General features: G+C 41.7%; 4 protein-coding genes, 1 long non-coding RNA gene and 1 pseudogene across 5 annotated transcripts; 2 read left to right on the top strand and 4 right to left on the bottom strand.

Moving 5' to 3' along the window:
• The first annotated feature begins 2,404 nt into the window (after window positions 1-2,404).
• LOC136470453 (protein FAR1-RELATED SEQUENCE 5-like) lies at window positions 2,405-3,490 on the top strand. The gene has a single exon (XM_066468297.1). The coding sequence runs from the start codon at window positions 2,405-2,407 to the stop codon at window positions 3,488-3,490; it is 1,086 nt and encodes a 361-aa protein (XP_066324394.1).
• Window positions 3,491-5,955: 2,465 nt separating this feature from the next.
• LOC136474450 (uncharacterized) lies at window positions 5,956-6,787 on the bottom strand. The gene is made up of 2 exons (XR_010762928.1): window positions 6,245-6,787; window positions 5,956-6,159 (listed from the first exon to the last, which is right to left on the bottom strand). It is a non-coding gene; the product is annotated as an uncharacterized lncRNA (long non-coding RNA).
• Window positions 6,788-8,163: 1,376 nt separating this feature from the next.
• On the bottom strand, window positions 8,164-9,343 carry LOC136470451 (uncharacterized). The gene is made up of 5 exons (XM_066468296.1): window positions 9,128-9,343; window positions 8,792-8,973; window positions 8,632-8,700; window positions 8,386-8,544; window positions 8,164-8,295 (listed from the first exon to the last, which is right to left on the bottom strand). The coding sequence occupies exons 1-5, from the start codon at window positions 9,288-9,290 to the stop codon at window positions 8,164-8,166; spliced, it is 705 nt and encodes a 234-aa protein (XP_066324393.1). The 5' UTR covers window positions 9,291-9,343.
• Window positions 9,336-10,653, bottom strand: LOC136470450 (uncharacterized). The gene is made up of 4 exons (XM_066468295.1): window positions 10,068-10,653; window positions 9,847-9,983; window positions 9,652-9,768; window positions 9,336-9,467 (listed from the first exon to the last, which is right to left on the bottom strand). Exons 1-4 carry the CDS (start codon window positions 10,651-10,653, stop codon window positions 9,336-9,338), a joined length of 972 nt encoding a protein of 323 aa, XP_066324392.1.
• Window positions 10,654-11,935: 1,282 nt separating this feature from the next.
• On the bottom strand, window positions 11,936-15,583 carry LOC136474449 (uncharacterized). Its single transcript, XM_066472022.1, has 5 exons — window positions 15,244-15,583; window positions 13,270-13,382; window positions 13,101-13,181; window positions 12,747-12,806; window positions 11,936-12,573 (listed from the first exon to the last, which is right to left on the bottom strand). The coding sequence occupies exons 1-5, from the start codon at window positions 15,251-15,253 to the stop codon at window positions 11,986-11,988; spliced, it is 852 nt and encodes a 283-aa protein (XP_066328119.1). The 5' UTR covers window positions 15,254-15,583; the 3' UTR covers window positions 11,936-11,985.
• A 2,028-nt stretch (window positions 15,584-17,611) lies between these two features.
• On the top strand, window positions 17,612-22,407 carry LOC136477836 (probable metal-nicotianamine transporter YSL14; annotated as a pseudogene).

Below are 22,407 nucleotides of genomic sequence, written 5' to 3'. Positions count from 1 at the left end.
TTATCCATATAAAACTGAACTAGATTTACCTCGTGTTCGCCTAAACGGCCGTTTAAACAGCTGTTTAGCCCGTTTAATGCCGTTTATCTCCGTTTCGTTTAAGCCATTTAGGCCGTTTTTTCCCGTTTTTTGACCGTTTAAACGGTCAACCGTTTAATTTCTGTTTACCCCCTAAACAAAACAGTTTACCACCGTTTACCGTTTACTGACCGTTTAAACGACCGTTTAATCCGTTTAGGCAAACACTGGAATTCAGAGACAACTAGTATAGGATTTACAGGTAACTTGTATGGGATTTTGGGGAAACTTGTAAAGAACTCAGAGGCAACTTGATCACAAATTGTTGCAAAAGATCTTCTTACACCTAAAAATAACAGTTTGTTGCATGTTTATGCAGGTTCACAACGAACGACTGCATCAAATAGGAGATGAAGACTTCCTAAGGGAAATGGGTATTGGATGTGATGACACTGGACTGGAACTTACACAATTATCAGAGATAACAGCTAACATACATTGTGAACAGGTTTGAAAATTTTATTTATCTTATTATATGCAGAGTGCTTTGGCAGTGTTGCTTTCACTAATCGGTTTATCTTAATATATGCAGAGTGCTTTAGCAAGAGATTTAGAAGCCAATATTCAAAGTTACTACAATTTTGATTCAAACATTGTAAACCCCAATTATACTAATCAGGTAAATAAAAATTGCAGTTATTACATATTAAGCTACATTTTCAATGCTACAAACTTGTAATTTAGACTATTCCTAATTGCAACTACTGATATTTGAGTTTCTTTTTGTTTGTTTGTAATGAACATGATAGTTCATCAGTACTACTGGAATACAACAGTTATGGACAGGATAGTCTTCTTCATATGCGGGGTGTGTCCGAAAGAGAAGTGGAATTCAATCCTGAGAGCTACATGTTTCATACAAACATTGAAAATGCCAACAATACTAATGAGATAAAAAGGAATTCAACTTATAACACATATTGTCAGTGTGACATATATAAGTTCATCAAACCCTGTGCAAAAAATATAATAATAATAATGCAGCAGGCACTACAAGTTTGACTTACTTTGTCTTGCTTCAATGTGTTATTCCACTACTTTATCTTCCTCTCTATCTCCTTGGCATTTGACTGAACTCATGCTGTAACAGCAGAGCTCAATACCACCAGTGAACTACAGCAGCTATGGACAAGAACAAGAAATGCAGAGACAAGAAGTGAGATTCCTAAAACTCGCATTTCACAATTTTTTTGAAAAAAATGGGTACTAACAAAAGAACTAAGATTTTATTGTAATGGTGAACCCCAAATTTGCAGGAGATCATGTCACCAGGAGGAACAAGTTATGTACTATCACAGGGCGGATCAAGCTATACAAGCCTTATGAACCAAGTCATAGCTCAGGCTAAATCTTCAAATTAGAATTATGAAGAATTTTTGTCATCTGAAATGACAGGAAGTTTCATGGACATACTCAATGAGCCATTTCCACTAGAGGTATTTACTTGTTCTCTACATATATAGCTAAATTACTTTGTTTGCTACAATACAAGATGAAATATCTAACAGTACACCTTTTTCCTTACCGATGAAAACAGAACCGGATGTTCATCACTACCAACAGAATCTATGAGCTACCACAAGATGATGGAGACAGCCTGCGAAATGAAGAATCAGAAGCAGTACCAGAGTTTGCAAATGAAGAAAACATGGTACATGAGGAAAGACAAGATGGACAAGGCAGTGAAGGGGAGCAAGATACAGAGGGGAACATGACAAAACAACATCTAGTAGCAAGTGAAGAACAAGATGAAGAAGAGCTCAGGGCAATTCAGATTGAAAGCCAAAGTATTATGGCAGCTGAGTGTTTGTCTCACGAACATGCTAGCAGGCATGTTCCACAGCTAGGCATGAAATTCAAAACAACAGAAGATGCATACAGTTTCTACAATGACTACGCATTTATAGTCGGGTTTTCATTGGTCAAATGGCACACATACAAGTGCCAAGACAAGAAAGATCACAACTATGGCTAGGTAACAAGGGTCACATACAAGTGTAACTTGTCTGGTAAGAGAAAGGAGGATGATAGCACTGATGTTTCAGGAGTACGAAGCACAAGAAACAACAAAAGGAAGATTTCTGTTTCTGGAGTCCAAAGCGCAAGAAATAATAAAAAGAAGATTTCTGCTACACCGCCAACACCTAATCCTATGCCAAACAAAAGGAAAACAAGTACGCTTGTACCAACCGAGTGCCCCGCTGAACTTGTTGTCACACTATAGAATGGAGAATGGACAATAACCAGGTTGAATCTTGAGCATAATCATGCGTTTGCAAGCAAGGATCAGAAAAATAAACTATTTTCACAGATTAGGATGACTGAAATGGAGAAGGAACTTATTGCAACATTCAACAAAGTGAACCTACCAGATAGGAAGATTATGGCAGTCCTATCTTATATAAGAGGCGATGTCACTCCATACAACAAGAAACATATCAGCAACGAGAAGACAAAGATAAATAAGGCAACATCGGATAATGACATGCAGCAAGTGTATGACTGGTTCTCTAAGAAACAGGCTGAGGACCCAATGTTCTTCTACAAGTTTTCCATAGATGAAAACAACAAAGTGAAAAACATTTTCTGGTCCAATGGTACAAGCAGAAGGTACTATGAGGAATTTGGAGATTGCATCAGTTTTGATACAACCTACAACACGAACAAGTACTCCCTCAAGTTTGCACCAATTGTTGGTATTACAGGTCATGGGGACAATTGCCTGTTTGGCTGCGCTTTCATAATGGATGAAACTACAGAAACTTTTGAGTGGTTGTTTCAGACAATGCTGACTTGTATGGGAGGAAAGCACCCTAAAACTATAATCACTGACCAGGACCTAGCAATGAAGGCTGCTATCAGAAACGCTCTACCGGACACTATTCATCGGAACTGCTTCTTCCACATTGTGAAGAAAGCTCAGGAGAAAGGTGGCAGGATATTTTCATTGGAAAGGAACAAGAACCTGCATGACGATCTCTTTGACATTCTTAGGAACTCATTGACCGAAACAGAGTTTGAGTACTTGTACAAGAAGTTACCACAAACATATGATGTCGGTGGCTTCAGATACCTTGATGACATGTGGTTTAATAGGGAAAATTTTGTTCCATGTTACTTCAAGAAGCATTTCTTCCCTTTCATCAACTCTACAGCGAGAAGTGAAGGCACAAATGCATTATTCAAACTGGATGTCACACCAAGGTATAGTATTATGAGATTTATGAATGAGTTCCAAAGAATTTCAGATACAACAGAAAAGAATCAAGCAGAACAGGACTTTGAAACCAGATCAATGCTTTGGTTGAGTACGGCATATGAGTTCGAAAGGCAGGCTGCAAGGCTGTACAACAGAAAGATATTCTTCAAGTTTCAAAAGGAGCTCATATTGGCAACAAAATATGAGGCTTAAGAACTCCAGAAAGATCAAGTTTATGCAGTGTTAAAATCAGAGTACCATAGGCAGTTTGAGTTCAGAACAAGGAGATACATTGTGACAGTAGACTTGACACAGAAAAACTACAGATGTCTGTGTTGTAAATTTGAAAAAGATGGTATAATATGCTGCCATATCATCAAGGTGCTCACAAACCTAAATATATCTCAGCTAGATGACAGTTATTTCATTGAAAGATGGAGGGCTAAAGAGAGGAAACAGTTGACAAGGCAGAATACTGTACCAGAAATAGAGATTGAGAAGAGCAGGCCATTGAGGCACAACATATTGTCAAACAAGTTGAGCAATATTGCTTCAGATGGATCAAGAACAATGGAAACATTCAACTATGTTCTAGAAGAAGCCGAGCGAATGCAAAGAAAACTCAATGAACCAGCAGATGAAGTCAGACTGCAACAATCACAATCTGTTCAACAAAGTGGTACTAATGTTTTGCAAGATGCTAATGATGCAGTCAGACTACCTCAAACAGAATCAGCTCAAGAAAGTGATACAATGCTTTTGCAAGACCCTAATAATGCTCAGAAAAGAGGAAGGCCCAAGAAAGTGACCAGGCAAATAGGAATAGTTGAGGACATCAGAAGCAAAGCAAAAAGCAACTTTACCTGTACACACTGTCGTGAAGGAGGGCATAACATCAAGACATGCCAAAAAAAGCATCTTCCTCCTGTGCCTAAAAAAACAAAGAAAAGGAAATCAGGTAACACAGAGAAACATAGGCAAAAAGTAAATGTTAGCACTACAACAACAGATGTCACTTCTTCATATGTATATTCATCTAATGTTGTTGATATTATCATGCAGGAGATGTTGACAACACCAATAAATAGTAGCAGTGCAAGTGCAGCAAGCAAAGCAAAGAAGGGGAAAGTCAAGAATTGAGAAAACCAAAAACAAGAGATGGAATGCTAATAGCTGCAACTACAGTGGCCAAATAATTTATGTAATTTATTAGTAATAGAGCAATTGTAAATTCAGTACTATTATATCTTTAGACCTACAATGAAATGTATCTATCTGAGGCTACTGGAAGAGACTACTGGGCAGCAACTTGATAAAACATGGATAGCACGTGCTCATAACTAAAATTGCAGTGCCCTACACTGGCAATTTATATTACATCAAACTGCAATTACATAACTGAATATTTAAGTTGTTTGGTTTACATATGCAGTGTCCTATAGCTACTGCTACTGCTAAGAGAACTTGGTGCAGACATACATACCTGCCATATGCTTCATCCATGGTTTCAATTGGATTGTCATTTTTCTTTTTTGTTGCAAGCTGCAAAAAAATAACAACTTTTGAGTCATCCTTGTTATGAAAATTACCATCACGCTTCACAACTAAAATTATCAACACATAAATATTTCAATCACTCACACAAAGAGTTCACAAATCCTAGCAATATCAAGAAAGGCGACCCTCTGCTTGAGCAATGGCATGTTCTGATCTAACTTGCTTAGGTGGCCTCCCACTCCTGATATCGGCAGAATTGGAGCTAGGTGGCCTTCCCATCTTCCTGTACAGACAAACCCAACAAATAAGACAATGTAGTCAAATCACAATACATAATCAATATGCAAGAAATGGTTGCACAGAATATACAGAACACGACAGACAACTAAATGATGAATTCATTCTAGATCAAGAAAAACACAAAACAATTGTTGATGAGGCCATCGAACCTCCTGTGAAATCATTCAACAAAAACAAAGATGGAACAGCCACCACATCTTGGTCTACCTCCACAAACCTTCATCTAACACAAACACAGATCACATAGGACAGAGCACAAAGGACAATTTCTTTCTATGGAAGGACAAGGATAAAAACTTGGTGTGGACTGACACAAAACACAACAAACATAAGACAAGGTGTGTTAGCACAAATCACAAAGGACAATTTCTTTCTATGGAAGGACAAGGATACAAACTAGGTGAGGGTAAGCACAATCACAAATAACAAAGAAATCACAAGAAACATATAACAAGGCGACTCATATTGTCATCATATGATCAATTCAACAACTATCAATGAGTTAAAAAGCAAGTGCTACACAGACTAAATTTAAAAAATGCAAAACTCACATGTTGCCATGGTACTGAGGACAAAGGATCTCAATAAGATGCTGGTTGGACTTTAACTGACCGCGTACCCTCATGGTGCTTCTAGTATCCATGCACAAAAGTCATACTTCAACATCTTGGTCTGTAAGAACAAAATCAAATTCATAATAATATAACACAAGACCCAATTGAACTATGTATAAACAAGAAGACAAGAGGAACATGCACAACCCTCAAACTTCTCCTTGTCTTCCCTATAAAAGGTTAGTAGTACACAACAAAAAACACTTATAGACAAAACCATAAAACTAGAATAATGGGTACAAAAGAGTTAACATCAGCAATCCAACAGAATATTATCATCTTGTTTACTTTAGCCTCTTCAATGTATATTAAAATTTACAACCATTTTAGCATCAAATGCTCTCACCAAACTAGCTACTTCTTTACAAAGTGGCATGCACTCATAGCAAGAACCTACACCCTATATTGACCTAAACGCAAGATCTAGAGACAAGCCTCAAATAATGCTCCCTGATTCAAATTGCCAGAGACCTAAGAAAGAAAAAAATAGAAACAAACAATTAGATTAAAAAACGTGAAGTTATAATAAACAAAGTGACGTTGGAACTAATATTACCTCCTTCACTTTGCATGTACCATCATATGCACTATTGTATTCATTGAAAACCATGTCATTAACAAGTTTGATGCGAAGTTGACTAATATCATCTTCGGTGTACTTCTCCAACATATTCAGATGGACTTCAAAATGCTCTAGATTCTTTATAGCATACACACCACTATCATTGATTATGCTGAAAAAAGAAAAAGAAAAAGGGAAAAAGGGAAAAATAGGAAACAATGGGACTATAAGCACAAACAAAATCCACATGATCTATATAAATCAAAGGACTACATTTCAATCACATACTTATCAGATTGCTGGGGTACAGTTCCAAAGAAGACATGGAATGCATGTAAGCCATAGTCGATATTAACAACTTGTTTCCAGACGGTGGCCAAGTTTTCTAGCTACAAATCAGGCAAAAAGAAAATGACTACACCATGCAAAATAATATTTGTTTCGATGAAGGATATAGTAAACTACTGTAGAACTGAAAATAATGGGAAAAAACTGCCACTGCAATACTGAAAATAGACAAATGGTGCATATACAAATACAAACTGGTACTTACAAATTCATCTTTCACAGCTTTGTGGAAAGCTGAGTCTACTCCAAAGCACACTGTGCATGAATCCAAGATTATACACCATCTCAGGCTAAAATACAGTACAACAACATACCACCGATCATGGAAGAGTATTGGAAAATAGAGCTGACAAAATAACAAACATTGTGATTATTAGTAACATCACATAGTAGGACTAGAACACAACATTTATGCTAGTACTCTTTTTCAAACAATAGAGAAGATATGTTACGCACATAGTCGCTGGATGTTAAAGGCCTGGCACGATGAGCACCCTTAAAGCATCTCACAGTAGTCTCAAATAGCTCCTTCTCCTTCTCATCATCACGACCATGATTTCCAATAAGATAATCCTACAATAACAAATTGACCGATATTATTTCCATATAGTGCAAACATATAGTTCACAAAGAATACATCAACGACTACTAACCCCAACTTTAGAGAAGAAGTAATGCTTTCTAGAATCCCTGGGGTGTTTTCTAAGGAACAGCAGCTTGCAAAATGCGTTCACTACAAAATGGTTGACCTTTCTGCCAGGCCGAAGAGAAGATGAAAGTGCACTCAACAAGACAACAACAAACCCATAATCCACCACTTTTAGACTGCAAACACAAAAACAAAACAATTCACAGTGAATTGGTACAAGTATTAACACACGGTGCTGCAGAAGGCTAAGAATGGGAAAATTGTGTAAATTTCAAACTTACTTCAAGTGTTCGCTGCTTTCTCCCATCTTCAAAACAGCTTCATACACATCAGATTCAAGTTTGGACACACTAATCTTGGATTGAGGGATGATAAAAGGGCTGATCTTGTACATGCTGGGCTTCGCAAGCCGTCTAGGACGATGAATAGCAACCTTTGAACTCGAAGACTGCCAAACAACTTCACTGGACGACTCAGAGTTCAATACAAATCCATAGCTGCCAATAGACTTTGCAGACAAGCAAGGCACACCAACCACAGACTTTTCACGATGGGATGGAAGACATGATTGAATAGGTGTCTACAAAACATACAACAACGAACACATAAAATTGTTCGAAAAAATGGAAAAACTGATAGTGTTAGAGCAAGGATCTGATAATTTCAATATATCCTAAAAATGCATCACAAAAAATCAAACAAACACAATACGATACACTATCAAAGAAAAAAGAAGGGGGCATTTACTCCAAATATATATAAGCTATTACATGATCCGAAAGCAGCCCCAACTGCTACCATGTAGCATTGTACTAACTACTTCCCCTTCTACTACAATGTCTCCAAAAAAGATAAAGCAGAAGGAAGCAGGCACCATCACATTATCTCCCACCACAAACTTTCTAGAATAATAAGATTAGGTACGCCTAATTACAATTTTTATAGGATCTCCATAAGGACTGACTGCAGCAAGAGGAACAGGTTGACTTGGATCTTCTTCAATCTCAGAATATTCAGTTAAAGGTAAAGACTCCATACGGATAACGTCCTAAAACAACAATAAATACAGAAATAAGACCAGAGAGATCAAAAGTTACATCACAATACAAAATCGATATAATGCAATAGGGAGGATTACATTTTCAACATTCCCATTTATCTTAGTCCCAGCATTTCCAGTGCCAATGGTCTCCTCATTGCTCACATTACCACCTCTAGGAGACGTCGGCTTATCAACAAAAACCCATTCTTTAGATGCAGACCTAGATTTCAAGTTCAAGTTGCTTTTGGTTTCAACCTATGAAAAAATGAAACTAAATCAGGTGGGAAAACATTCCTTGTACATCAAAAACTACTTGGCATCTATAGAAACAAAACAACATACATTTCCAGGGACACCTCCATGGGACATATTAGCACCAACATTCTGACCTGAAGTAGAAACTCTACTCAACTGCAGCAACAAAGAATAAATAAAATTTCATATACAGAATATATAATGACTTAGCATGGGAAGAATAAACAAGATGGAAGAGGACATGTACCATAGACAATGCTCTATCAAGAGGACAAGATGTATCACAAGTAGTACCAACAGGGCGCCTCAAGTTAGGATCTGCAACATAATTTCCTAAGTCATCTAGTTCTTCAAACATTCTGAACGAAGGTACACTAGGGCTACGAAAGAATGGAATCTTCGTCTTCAGACAAGGTTCCTTGATAGGTGCTTTTCCAGCAAAAAAAATATAAGACAATAAAGAAGGCTGAAACTTAAATGAAATAAAAAAAGTCATATTGCACAATTCAAATACTACAATTGCAGAATTACAAAGGTGCAATTTACTGATAAAGAGAATGCAACATAAAAAATAGGGACTAACCATTAAGATCTTGAGCAGAAACTGCATTTTCATCCAAGTTAGCTCTAGAACCAGCTTGAGCATTCTCCACTCCAAAAGGACCAAGACCACTCAGAGAACCAATAGCATTCCTTAGACTCGGTGCTTCTCCTGTTTGTCCTACATAGAGACCATGCTCAAACATGAACCCAATTCATATATCTTAGATTTCGTAAAGCATTTTTTTTCATCAGTGGGACAAACCTGGGGCCCTCTCAACTGTACCAACCAAGGGCATAGCAGCGGCCGCATTAGTTGTCTCTCCTTCATGAACAGTAGGAACCAAGGGGGAAGCAGTATATGCACTAGTTGCTTTGCCTTTCTAAACAATAGAGAACAGAATGAAACAAGTCTATTCAGTAGGGTATTTCATTTACTACATTAATACCTAGTAGTGTATATTACTAACAGCAAAAATATGCTGGAACCTATGCCTATCTGATCATGGAATAGCAGAACAGCTACAAAAGCATATAAAAACAAGAACCAAATAATGCAAAACTCACTTTTAGATGGAGCTTTTGACGTTTAGTTGCAACATTAGTAGTTAACACTTGGTCTTCCTCAATAACTACAGTATTATCCTTGTTACATCCATTTCCAGTTTGATCCGGCACAGTTGCCTAAAAAGACAAAAGTGACCCAATAATTTAGAAAATAAACAACTAAAGACAAATAAAATGAGAAATATGAACATTCACCTCAGCATTATGATCTTTTATGTGACTCAGAGGGGACTTGCCAAGACGTTGAGAGAGTCGAGTCCTAGACGCTACACTATTGGCGCTCGAATATTGTGATGCGCATCTTTTCCTCTTCCTTTTACTTATAGCTGAACCTGAAAATAATCATAAGATTATGAACACACATACAAACAAATCAACTAAATGCAGAAATAAATGTTACACAACATTCCATGTACCTTCAGCTGATGAGTCTTTGGAAGGAATAATTTCAGTTGACTGAGAAGCACGACAATTCTCACCACCAGATCCATCGTATAATCCATCAGATTCAATTTTATCAGTTACAGAGCATTCTTCTTCATTTGTTTTAGTAGGAGCAGCAACTGTAGGATGCACATCTTCAATAATGGTATTATTTGCAGCAGTAGCAGCACCATCCACTTCTTTCACAGCTGTTTTACTTGTATCACCAGCCATTCCCGCATCAAAGACATCATCTTGCACAACAAAATGTCTTGGAGAAGGCAGTGGGGCTTCATATTTAGCACGGACAGCATCATCATCACCATTATGATGTGCTGGAGAAGGAAGAGGAGCTTCATATTCAGCACGGATACCATCAACAACTCCATCATCACCATCATCATGTCTTGGAGGGGGCACTCTAGCAGCAGAAACCTCAGCCTCATCAGAAGCATCACCACCACGATTAATTACATGAGTCCTATGCATATACATAAACATCTTAGCAACAAGTGTGCCCGGGCTCCTAAAGCCTAGTCTTGTATGGTGGTTTTCAAAAATATTGCACATGTTATCCATGTCCTGTAATGCCAAGTTAATAGTAACATATGAATCATGTAAATTTCATTATACAAGAGTAATGAAATGATCAAATCAAAGGATTGCACAAAGACACATACATTTGTCCTGATGAAATCACAACGTCTATCCAAAGTTCTTCTAAAAAGAACACAAGCCTCTTCCGGTAGATACTCTTCAGCATAGCATGTGTCATCGATGGATTTCACCTACATAAAATCAACTCAACCAGTGATCTCAAAAAAACCCATACAGCTAATACAACTCTAGATGTGCATTAGAAGTCAACAAAAACCCAATAACAGAATGTTAACAAGGCATGGGCAGCCACACAAACTTCATAGAGAACTAGGGGCTATTAGATGTAGAAAGTTTTGAGATATCACACAGCAGATAAATCACTTCTAAAACTTAATAAATACTGCACAGGACAAAATGAAACACTGCCTGCAACTAAATAGATAGCCACTGGTTCTAAAAACTAAACAGGCAGCCTCTGAAATTAATCACAGTCAGAACAACAACATCGCTACAGAAATCACAATCTTGAGCTATGAACTTAATACAAGAATGGCACTTGCACAGATTTAACATGCATATTGCACATGCTTATAACTAAAATTGCAATGGTCGTAACTTGTAATTTATATTATTGGTGATTGCAATAAATGCCTTTGATCAAGTAAGCAACCTAAGATCAACACTCAAGATTTTTGGTAGATTTTTTTCATACTAGACAATACAACACCAATGTATATTGGGCAAGCAAAACCACAATAAATAGATGAAAAGTTATGTTAGCAGAATCAGAAGAGAATTTTTTCTAAGAAAGCACAAGGTCAACATTTTGCTGACAGTAAGAATCAGAAGAGCCTTAGGGCACTAAGACTAAGAAATATTTATACAACTCCAGAAAGATCTAAACTCATGCAGCAAGGATACATGATACATCAATAAAGCTCATGGATACACAACATCACAACTACAAATATGAATTTTTAGGTTCACTACTCACCGGTCGCTTTCCATAAATCTCACCAGACACACGATCATATGAAGCAAAGGTCTTGATCATCGAGCCCTTCCAACAATGGATTCTTGGCAGATCTAGGGGCAGCTGATTGCGTACTCCAAAGTTGATATAATCAAGATAATAACCCTACATATGATTTCAAAGGCATCACTAAAACATGCTACATAACCAAAAAACGGACAACTGAATAAAGGAAAAAAAATACAAATATAGGCACACTTACAGCTAGAAAGTATCTGCAACCACCAATTGTACTCCGATGCTTCTTTCTATAGTTTGTAATGGAAGAAAACATCCAATCATAGATGAACTTTGACCAATTCCATTTTCACCTTAGATACATCAATCAATGAACCTAGATACCGCGGGCTTGGATAAGTACTAGAATTAGCACAAAGAAATGTAGACAAGGCTACAACCATGAAGTATCGAAGCACGTCATCATCAGATAACGTGCCTCCTACCAACTTGTCCCCAAATGTCTTGATCGTGGGCAAAGAGGGCTCTTTGATTGCTGAAAGGAAATTGCTCTTCGTAGACTCAGTATAATTCTCCTTAATATCTTCACCATCATTTGGAAGCCCTAAAAAGAGATGGACTGACAATGGATCCAATGAAATCACTTTCCCTCCAACTACTATGTCACTACAACTCACATCTACTTGATCTGCTATCCATTGCACAAATCCTCTGGGTGCTGAGCAACCATCGTACTCCAGTAAAATTCCAAAGCCATGATGCCTGATAATTTTCTTTTTGCGCTCATCCAACTTTGCTATTATCTTTTCTCCAAAGTACTTGCTATTAAACCTACTTCCTGGTCTCTCTGATGTACCTGCAGCGCCACTCAATTTCCCTTTACCTCTACCTCTAACTGTTCTGATACTCTGTAAAACAATGCAACAAAAAAGAAAATCTGGTTAGGATACTAGAATCACTAAACATGGTGACAAATTTAGCAAAAAACTTCATTAGTTGGCTATGTTTTTTGAACAAAACCTATTCCCTGAAATATCATGCTCATCATGCATCCACTCAATCGTAATGCTACTGAATTTACCTTTCTAGTCTGGACACCTGAACCCCTTGCTTTCCCTTTCTTCTCAACAAACTTAGCAAACTGAGAATACATAATAGAAACAAAAATATCAGGTACAGTTCAAATGCAAATAGCACTATACAAGAACAAAAGTGCATGATGACATCAAGCATTCAAGAACAGAAAAGAAAAATAGGCAAGGACCAATGCCACCGGTATCACTCAATCATCTACAGTATAATAATCATGCAGTATATACAGGAACAATAAAACTAGCATGGATCCTAAACTACTACTACTACAGGAGTAATACAAAACTAAAACAACCACAACACAATATATCAGATATTAACAGACAAAGGTTTCACAACATACTCCACAAACGGCTTTTTGAACATGCTTCAAAGTTTTCAGCATTTCACTAGTATCAATATTATCATCTTCAGGATTTGGATCCTAAAAAAGGCAACAAGATATATCATATATCAAATTATTATAATACACAAGTGCACACACAAAAACAAATTCAAAATGAACTTAGTACCTCGCCATCATTGAAAGGATCAGAGGTTTCCTCTTCTGAGTTGTTAGGAAGATCATCCTCACTCTCACCATTTGTAGACTCACCATCAGCAAGAAACTCATCATCATCCATGGCTACATAACAAAAAAATGGTTAATGATCTCATTGCTAGCTGCAGTAAAAAACCAATCGAATTGAAATTTAGCAAAGCTCTCTACAGATGAGGGGTCAGGGCCTAGCATGTCAAGTGCATAAGAAGCTAAAATTACTAGTACAAGGATTTCTATATAAAGAAGGAAATTACTAGAACAGGAGCATGATTTTGACCAGAACACCTAGATGCTTGACATGCTGCTTGTGGACAGTATTGCTCACCCTATACAATTTTCATATATTGTGCAAAGGAAATTCAGTCCTGAAATGCGGAATGCATAGCACTCTCATGGTTTGTTATTAATATGCAGATAGTACAATAGTATAGTACAACACATAATTCAGTTATCAAAATTACATGCAGTAAGTTGTGGGAGCTTAAACAAATTTCTAAAATAAACCATGCATGTGAGCTCATGCAGACACAAACACAAATCAATTCAGTCCTATTTAACGTATCTGATAGAACCAAATAAACAAAAACTACTAAATGGCAGTCCTATTTAATCATGTGAATCAGCGAGCACATCTGCACATGTATGGAGGATCGAAATCATATCATAGCATTAGCAATAGCATATATAGCATACATTGTATCTGAATCTGAAATCATATCATAGCATTATCAATAGCAATAGCATATATTCAACAGAGAACCGTACTCTGATGGAAGCTCAGTACCATACAAAAAAAATTAAAACTAATCAAGTTATCAAACAACTCACTGTAAATCAGAACTAGTATCTGAATCTGAAATGAACAAAAAAGAATGGAACACACAGTTAAAAGACTGGATATTACACATGTTAAACACCATAATTGCAGTAATTTAAGTGTGCAATTTACTACTTATATGATGATAATCTATATTGCAGAGCATTTTGTTAAGGATAAAACCAATAATAGATCAGTAAGCAGCACATTCAGGTAGAGAATAGCCCTTTTCGATTTTTCAATATGTTGTGGTATAGTCCTCTCTTCAACTATAGATCAAATAAACCATTGAACAACCATATCAAGAAAAAAAAAGCAAGCACCATTGCTGACCATAAAAACCATTGCACACAAAGAACAATAACAAATCGCCCTAATACTCAGGCTGCTACACCATGGCGCACAGCACGGGCCGTAGCTAGCTCGCTCAACCCAACACAACAAACATAAACACCACCAATCTCTAACCCTATGACCTCCTGACGCTAGAAGATTTTACCAATCAAGCAAATCGACACCACATCATGTACCAGCATATGCAAATCGACACCATATTGCAATGCTCCTCCGGATCTGCTGGATCCCCTATACTTCACCTGGATCCAATCTTCTACCAGCAATGCAAGCCTCTTCACAATTGTCAGGCTCCTTCAGGGCGACTAAAAAAAATTAAAAATCAAACAAATCCTAGCTCCCCCTCGATCCCAGCCGCAAATCGAACCAGACCCAGCATGGAGGCAAGCTGCAGCTGCCCTGGCGCCTATCCTACTACCCCTCGAGCAGGGGGACTTCTAAAAACCCACAACAAAATCAAACAAGCGCAAAATCAAGGGGCTAAATAAGCGCAAATCACCCCTCATCCACCTCGCCTGACATCATCCCCACCCCACCTTGCTTCCGCCCGGTCGCTCGTCGGCTGCCGCTGAAGCGACGACACAAGCAGACTCATCCTCGGCGAGACAACGCCCGTCCAGGTGAGGCGAAAGCAACCAGACTCATCCTCCATGAAATCGAACCACAAATACATCAAAGATGCAATCAAATCGTAGATCTACTGAACCATAAACACAGATGACCCAAAAAAACAGAGCTCGAATCAGGGAAAGAGAGCGCAGCGTAAGAAGGTACCTGCTGACATCAAGCTATGGCGGAGCAGCGAGCCTCCGAATCGCCGAGGAGGAGACGCCGACGAGCCTCGACGCTATGGCGGAGCAGCGAGCCTCCGAATCGTCGAGGAGGGGACGCCGACGAGCCTCGACGGGGAGAACCACGGAGAGGGGCAGAACAATCGCCACCGCGACGAGCTCCAGAAAGCACAATACCTTTTTATGCGCGGGGATCGAGGAATACGAACAGTCTCCGAATTGGGTTCTCGGTCCGTTGGGTAGTAGCGGATGCGGCCTCCGGTGCACGGACCCGATAAGAAAGATCGTACCCAAAGCGCACAGATCGCAAACTCCATCCAACGGAGGAGGCATCGCCTGAAACAGAGACAGATTTCAGGCGACTGTACAATAGGAAATGTGACGTACTATATTAAAAATTCAGAAAAAAAAACTTGTGTGTCGCTCTGAACCCAGCAATTCCAAACGCGTCTTGATACAGGCGATCTGAATCTGACCGACCGTGCGCTCCAGAGCAGGTTATTAAAAAAAGAAAGAGAGAGATAAACCTCGTGTAATCGCGCGATCGCCTTCGGGTGCTCGCGTGCGTGCGTGCGACTGCGTGATGCGTGAAAGCAACACGAACCGGGGTCCCGCTCCTGCTAGAACGATTGCCCGCGTGGCGTGGCGTGCCGTGTCAGCAGATCCGGACATCCCCCTGATGTGCTCTCTCTTCTCCTGGAAGCTACCGCGCACTGCTGCTGCGAAATCCACACAGGATCCTCGGAGAACGACTGATGCTAGTAGATGAATAGCATTAGCATCAGCATCACCTGTTTTTTCAGCCGGCCAAATAGGACGGCTGTCCGTCCCGGCAGAGCTCATCTGCGTTCCGGACGCTCCACTCCAGGGCCCCGACGGTGTACGTACACCGGCGAAAGCACGCCAATGGTGAGGGTGGGGGCGCACCTGCACGTTGTACGTACACACGGAGTGTAGACATTCCGGCAACGCAGATACGGCTGGGAAAAAGGCGCAGGAGAGAAAACACCGCGGTATCGGAGATTCGCAAGTGCAGGAAGCTGCGCCTACCACTCCCAGAAGCAGCCAGGCAGAGAAGCCAAGGAACGGAAAACCGAACTGCGCAGGTGGAACGTGGTCACGATCATGCGTTGCGCAAGGTGCGGCCTCCAAAAAACGGTGGTGTTGTCCATAGTAGTATAGGTTCCCGTGGGCCCCCATGCCCCTGACAGGCTGCCCGGCTGATCCACGTCGAAAGATGCGAAGATATTGCTCCGAGACGATAGGTTTCGTTCGGCTTCGGCATCTCATCATCGTCAGGAGAGGAGAAAAAAAAGAAATTGCCGTGCCATGCCTTCGCCATCACCAGTGCGTTTCTGTATCGACGGGACGCGACAGTGACAAGCTCACAATGATTGCCAGCAGGAAAATAGGACAAAAGGAAAGAGTTTACTTTTCAAAAAAAAGAAAAAAGAAAAGAGATTACTGTATTGGCCAGTACTCCCACTACATACAAGTGCTTTGGCGTTCCTTAAAAAAAAAGAGGCTGTCTATCCAACAACTATATGTTTTATGTAGTTTTAACACATAAATTTTTTTCACCATAGAATTAAGATCCAGCAGTCTCTATCCTCTTTCTATCTCCAGACAATCACAAATCACAAAATCACAGATTCACAGATCACGAGAAATAATTTTTTTTCCTATGGAAGGACAAATCACAGCAGAGGAGGAAGAGGACAGGCTACTGGAGGACGCGTGCGGCCAGACTCCACTGCTACCCAGGAGCAAGCTGCAGCAGAGCAGCAGCCAGCCTCGAGCAGAGAGGCAAATCCTGACACCATGTCCGGCCTCGAGCAGAGCGGATCCTGGGCGGCGTGACCCGCGCTTGTGGCCTGCGCGAACAACGCCCGTGTCTGCGCTAGCAGAACGGACGGAAAAGGAGAGAAAAAATTCATATATTTTTTTACGTTAAAACACACGTGTGTTGTATAGTATTTCTGTTAAAAAAAAAGTTTGCATTTCGTAGACTGATAATGCAAACGAGATAAACTGATATGGGATAACGCCAGTGCTAACACGCTGCCATGGCCTGAAGTGCTTGTCCGCTTCGAGAACCCTAAGCATTTCCCAGTTCCCTTCACTACTACTAGTACTATTTTATTATTCGAGCCGGTCGAGAACTCGGGGAGAAAATCCGTTGATCAAGTAACGGTCAGAGTCAAACCACGTCCATACTTCCCCACAGCCCCCGCACAGGACTGTTCGGCCGCCGTCCGATGGGATCGGACGGTCACCATCTAACCTCGGCAGAGGAACCCCAGACTCGCACCGCCGGCGGCTCTGCTCCAATAAATTTCAAACACGAGTGCTCCTGCAGCCAGTGCCACAGCGCATCATCACCCTGACCCTTTTTTCCTCGTCTTTTTCTCCCGGCAGTCCCCTCCCACCACCACCACTCCAAAAGGCGGGCACCAAAGCACCAACCCGAGCACGGAGCACGGAGCACGAGCGCCCAATCAAATGGCGCCGCACACCACCGCAGCGGGAGGCGGCGGCGGGGGCGAGGACGAGGTGTCGGAGGCGGCGGCCGCATCCCCCGCGCTGCGGCACCGCCACGCCGCGGGCAAGGGCGAGGGCGAGGGCGAGGGCGAGGGCGAGGGCGAGGGGCTGGGCGGCAATGGCGGCGGCGCTGGGGCCGACGGCGGCCAGGCGGCGTCCGTGGAGCCGGTGTTCGCGGACAAGGCGGTGCCGTCGTGGCGGGAGCAGCTCACGCTGCGGGCGTTCGTCGTCAGCGCGCTGCTCGCCGTCATGTTCAGCGTCATCGTCATGAAGCTCAACCTCACCACGGGGATCATCCCTTCCCTCAACGTCTCCGCGGGGCTGCTCGGCTTCTTCTTCGTCCGCATGTGGACCGCCGCCGTCGAGAGGATGGGCTTCCTCCGCCAGCCCTTCACCAGGCAGGAGAACACCGTCATCCAGACCTGCGTCGTCTCCGCCTACGGCATCGCCTTCAGCGGTCGGTAACCAACCACCAGACCCCCCCCCCCCCCCCCCCCCCCCCCCCCCCCCCCCCCCCCCGAACTATGTATGCTTCGCTAGCACTACTAGTGTACTAATTCGTGATTTCCTATCACCGCCGTTGTCTGCTTGAGTTGAGAGGAACTTGTGGCGATCGTGCTTTTGGGAGCGGTTGTTGCGTCGATTTCCTGCTCGCCTTCGTATGAATCGCCGATGTGCCGTTCGAATTGGTAGAACGAACAGTGGATCAATCTCTTTGTTTGGTTTGTCTATAGTGGCTTTTGGGTGTGGGAGTAGTCTGAGTGTATGACGCAGATACAGAGAGTCACAGGGGGGCACATAGCGTTCGCTGTAGTTGGTAAGCCTGAAACGTCAGGTAATCGATTGTTCTTTTGCCCCAAAGGAAAACACCAACCGATCGCTTTCAGTAGCGACTCAAAAATAGCGTTCTCGGCACAATAAACGATTGGTGAAGGACCATAAAACTCGAAATCTTCTTGGTCGTTTCGGACTTGTTGTCCAGTGTGTCACTGTTAGGTGTGGACTCAACGGTGATTATGTGGTCTCAGGGAGTGCATGATTGATAGCCATAGGATAGTCACCTATTTTTCAATGAAAGGCCTAGAAGGCTAGGGATGAAATTGGGGAAAGTTTCTGGTTGCTTCCTTTGCTGAATAAACGTGTAAAAAATCAACAAAAATATTTTTCAAATATTTGGCGCTCATAATTAGGTGATCAACTTTGGGCAAGAAATGCCATTTGTACTCAGGACAGGTTGAAACGGGATGAGCCTACTTGGGTTGACTCCTCCCCTTAAAATAGATGCATAGTACATGCGTTGCTTTTTTTTTCCTTTGGCAGACATGGCAGTATGGCACATGCATCTGAAGCATTGGTCGAACATAAATAAACTATTTATGATCTGCAAGCTCATTTGTGAACCATGTTATTTAGTGCGTTGATGCCCAATCTATCATGCGCAACCACTGGACTTGCAGCAGCAACAACTACAACAAAGTCTTTAAGTCCCAAACAAGTTGGGATAGACTAGAGTTGAAACCTAGCAGAAGCAATCAAGGTTCAGGCACGTGAATAGCTGTTTTCCAAGCACTCCTATCTAAGGCTAAGTCTTTGGGTATATTCCATCCTTTCAAGTCTCCTTTTATTACCTCTACCCAAGTCAACTTCGGTCTTCCTCTGTCTCTCTTCACGTTACTATCATGGCTTAGGATTCCACTACGCACCGGTGCCTCTGAAGGTCTTCGTTGGACATGTCCAAACCATCTCAACCGGTGTTGGACTTGCAGGCTGAAATATTTGAAATTGCATAACAAAATGGCCCATACGCATAGGTTGGTCAGCTGGAATTAAGAAGCTACTCTTATCAGCAAGTTTAAATTTGCATGTCCTCCATTGCAGAACTGCAAATCTGCAATAACGCTTTCAGGAAATGAATGATTATCTGTGTTTTGAAGTGGTCATAGTGTGATCAGATCATTTAAGGCATGAGACAAGTAGCATGTTTTGGTGCCTTATCTGTCCAAATCAAATAAGTAATCAAATCATTGTTTTTCCTGTTCGAGAGTGTGACTCACGTCACTGCATCAGATAAGAATGTTGCGTTAAAGCCAACAAAAAATATGCAAAGTGGCTTATACTCTTTTATTCAAATTAATCAGGTGGCTTCGGCAGTTATCTATTTGGAATGAGTGACAAAATAGCTAAACAAGCAACAGAGGCTAATGATGCTAATAACATAAAGGATCCTCACCTTGGATGGATGATAGGGTTCCTATTCCTTGTCAGTTTTATTGGTCTCTTTGCGCTTGTGCCCCTAAGAAAGGTATGTCTCCAATTCTTTTCTCCATTATGTTCTTACTGATTTACTGTATGGAAGCAAACTTGTTCTTATCAGCTTAATTTTGTTTCAGATTATGATTGTTGACTACAAGCTGACCTATCCAAGTGGCACAGCCACTGCATATCTCATCAACGGGTTTCACACACCTGAGGGAGCCAAGCTTGCAAAGTATGTCCATACAGTTCTGCTTTTGGCTACTTTGACCTTGTGAAAACTATATCCATTATTTTCACCACCTGGTCCATGTTGTGCAACTCCGCTTACAATGATAATGATATATTTCAGGAAGCAAGTAAAGACGTTGGGCAAGTACTTCGTGTTTAGCTTTTTCTGGGGCTTTTTTCAGTGGTTCTACACTGCAGGGGATGAGTGTGGATTCAAAAATTTCCCAACGTTGGGCCTTGAAGCTTATAACAATAGGTCAGAACTGTGACACTATCCTAGATATGACACCTGCTGAGTATAATGTCCAATATCTGGAATAGTTTATACGTCTTCCATCTGGTAAAACAATGAGAGCTTGCAAATTCATCTGTGCCATCTCTTGTTATGCTGCACAAGTAAAACAGCAGTTATTTATGCCAAGCATCTGAAGTTTTGCTTAGTATTTCCAATTGGCTAGGCGCTAATTCAGAGGTATTGGTCTCTGATGCTAAACTTGGCTTATCGTCTTTCAGATTCTTCTTTGACTTCTCTCCTACATACGTTGGAGTTGGCATGATCTGCCCATACATCGTTAATGTGTCTGTTCTGCTGGGAGGTATCCTCTCATGGGGTGTAATGTGGCCTCTCATTGCCAAGAAGAAGGGGAGTTGGTACCCGGCTGACCTCGAAGACTCAAGTCTACATGGGCTGCAGGCTTACAGGGTAAACATCGATCCTACTTATGGCTGTTCTGTTCTCTTTTCCCAAAGCTATACCATTCAGCTTCATCGCATGAGAACATTAGTTTTGTGACGAAGAATTCAACTGCTAGTTCCTTGCAATTGCAGGTTTTCATTTCCATCGCTTTGATCCTTGGGGATGGTTTATACAACTTCATTAAGGTGCTGATCCGCACAATTGCGGGCTTCATAGCAATGATGCAGCAAAATTCAAAAAGCATGCTTCCTGTTTCGAACAATGGCAGTTCCATGTCCAGTACTGAAGCTCTATCCTTTGATGATGAACGTCGCACTGAGATTTTTCTGAAAGATCAAATTCCCAAGTCAGTTGCATACGGGGGCTATGTTGCAGTTGCCGCAATATCTATCGGCACCCTTCCTCAGATCTTCCCGCAGCTCAAGTGGTACTACATTTTGGTTGCCTATGTCATGGCACCTGTCCTGGCCTTCTGCAACGCTTATGGAAGTGGCCTCACTGATTGGTCTCTCGCCTCCACCTACGGCAAGCTCGCCATCTTCGTGTTCGGTGCATGGGCCGGGCTCTCACAAGGTGGCGTGCTCGTTGGGCTCGCTGCGTGTGGTGTCATGATGAGCATAGTGTCGACAGCCTCAGACCTGATGCAAGACTTCAAGACTGGGTACCTGACGCTGGCGTCACCGAGGTCTATGTTCATCAGCCAGGTGATCGGCACCGGTATGGGGTGTGTCATCGGGCCTTGCGTCTTCTGGCTCTTCTACAAGGCGTTCGATGACATTGGCGAGAGTGGCAGAGTACCCGGCGCCCTATGCCATCGTGTACCGCAACATGGCCATCCTCGGCGTGGATGGCTTCCACTCGCTCCCGAAAAACTGCCTCACCCTCTGCTACATTTTCTTTGCGGCAGCGATCATCATCAACCTTGTGAGGGACCTGACCCCGCACAGGGTGTCGAGGTTCATCCCGCTGCCAATGGCGATGGCGATCCCGTTCTACATCGGATCCTACTTCGCCATCGACATGTTTCTGGGCTGCGTGATCCTCTTCGTGTGGGAGCAGCTGAACAGGGCGAAAGCGGACGCATTCGGACCTGCCGTCGCGTCAGGGCTGATCTGTGGAGATGGCATCTGGACCCTGCCGCAGTCCATTCTGGCCCTCGCCAAGGTGCAGCCTCCCATTTGCATGAAGTTTTTGTCCAGATCGACCAATGCCAAGGTCGACAGCTTCCTCGGGTTGTCATGATTTTACATAGAATGATAAGTAGGCACGCCGTCATCCTGTAATTATTGGTGTAAAATATAATCCCCAGGCTACTGATTTGTAGAAGAGAAGAGGTTTTGCTGTGGAGTGATCAAAGCTTTGTCCGTGTAGTCTGTGTCAAGAGGAAAACCTTTACTCAATATCCCTCTGCCTTGTTTGGTTCAA

The sequence above is a fragment of the Miscanthus floridulus genome, chromosome 8, assembly GCF_019320115.1.
Source record: "Miscanthus floridulus cultivar M001 chromosome 8, ASM1932011v1, whole genome shotgun sequence".
Classification (NCBI taxonomy): Eukaryota; Viridiplantae; Streptophyta; class Magnoliopsida; order Poales; family Poaceae; genus Miscanthus; species Miscanthus floridulus.
The sequence above is the reverse complement of the archived record's forward strand: the minus strand, read 5'-3'. Positions and strand labels throughout refer to the sequence as shown.

Excerpts from the sequence above, each read along its gene's own strand:
- LOC136470453 (XM_066468297.1), top strand. The coding sequence starts at position 2,405 with ATGGAGAAGGAACTTATTGCAACATTCAACAAAGTGAACCTACCAGAT.
- LOC136470451 (XM_066468296.1), bottom strand. The coding sequence starts at position 9,290 with ATGTTTGAGCATGGTCTCTATGTAGGACAAACAGGAGAAGCACCGAGT. Across the intron at positions 8,701-8,791 it reads TTGATAGAGCATTGTCTATG|TTGAGTAGAGTTTCTACTTC; the intron begins GTACATGTCCTC and ends TTGTTGCTGCAG. Across the intron at positions 8,296-8,385 it reads TAAATGGGAATGTTGAAAAT|GACGTTATCCGTATGGAGTC; the intron begins GTAATCCTCCCT and ends TTGTTGTTTTAG.
- LOC136470450 (XM_066468295.1), bottom strand. The coding sequence starts at position 10,653 with ATGGATAACATGTGCAATATTTTTGAAAACCACCATACAAGACTAGGC. Across the intron at positions 9,984-10,067 it reads CAAAGACTCATCAGCTGAAG|GTTCAGCTATAAGTAAAAGG; the intron begins GTACATGGAATG and ends GATTATTTTCAG. Across the intron at positions 9,769-9,846 it reads TAAAAGATCATAATGCTGAG|GCAACTGTGCCGGATCAAAC; the intron begins GTGAATGTTCAT and ends TTGTCTTTTTAG.
- LOC136474449 (XM_066472022.1), bottom strand. Across the intron at positions 13,182-13,269 it reads ATCCTTTCAATGATGGCGAG|GATCCAAATCCTGAAGATGA; the intron begins GTACTAAGTTCA and ends TGCCTTTTTTAG. Across the intron at positions 12,807-13,100 it reads TTCAAAAAGCCGTTTGTGGA|TTTGCTAAGTTTGTTGAGAA; the intron begins GTATGTTGTGAA and ends ATGTATTCTCAG.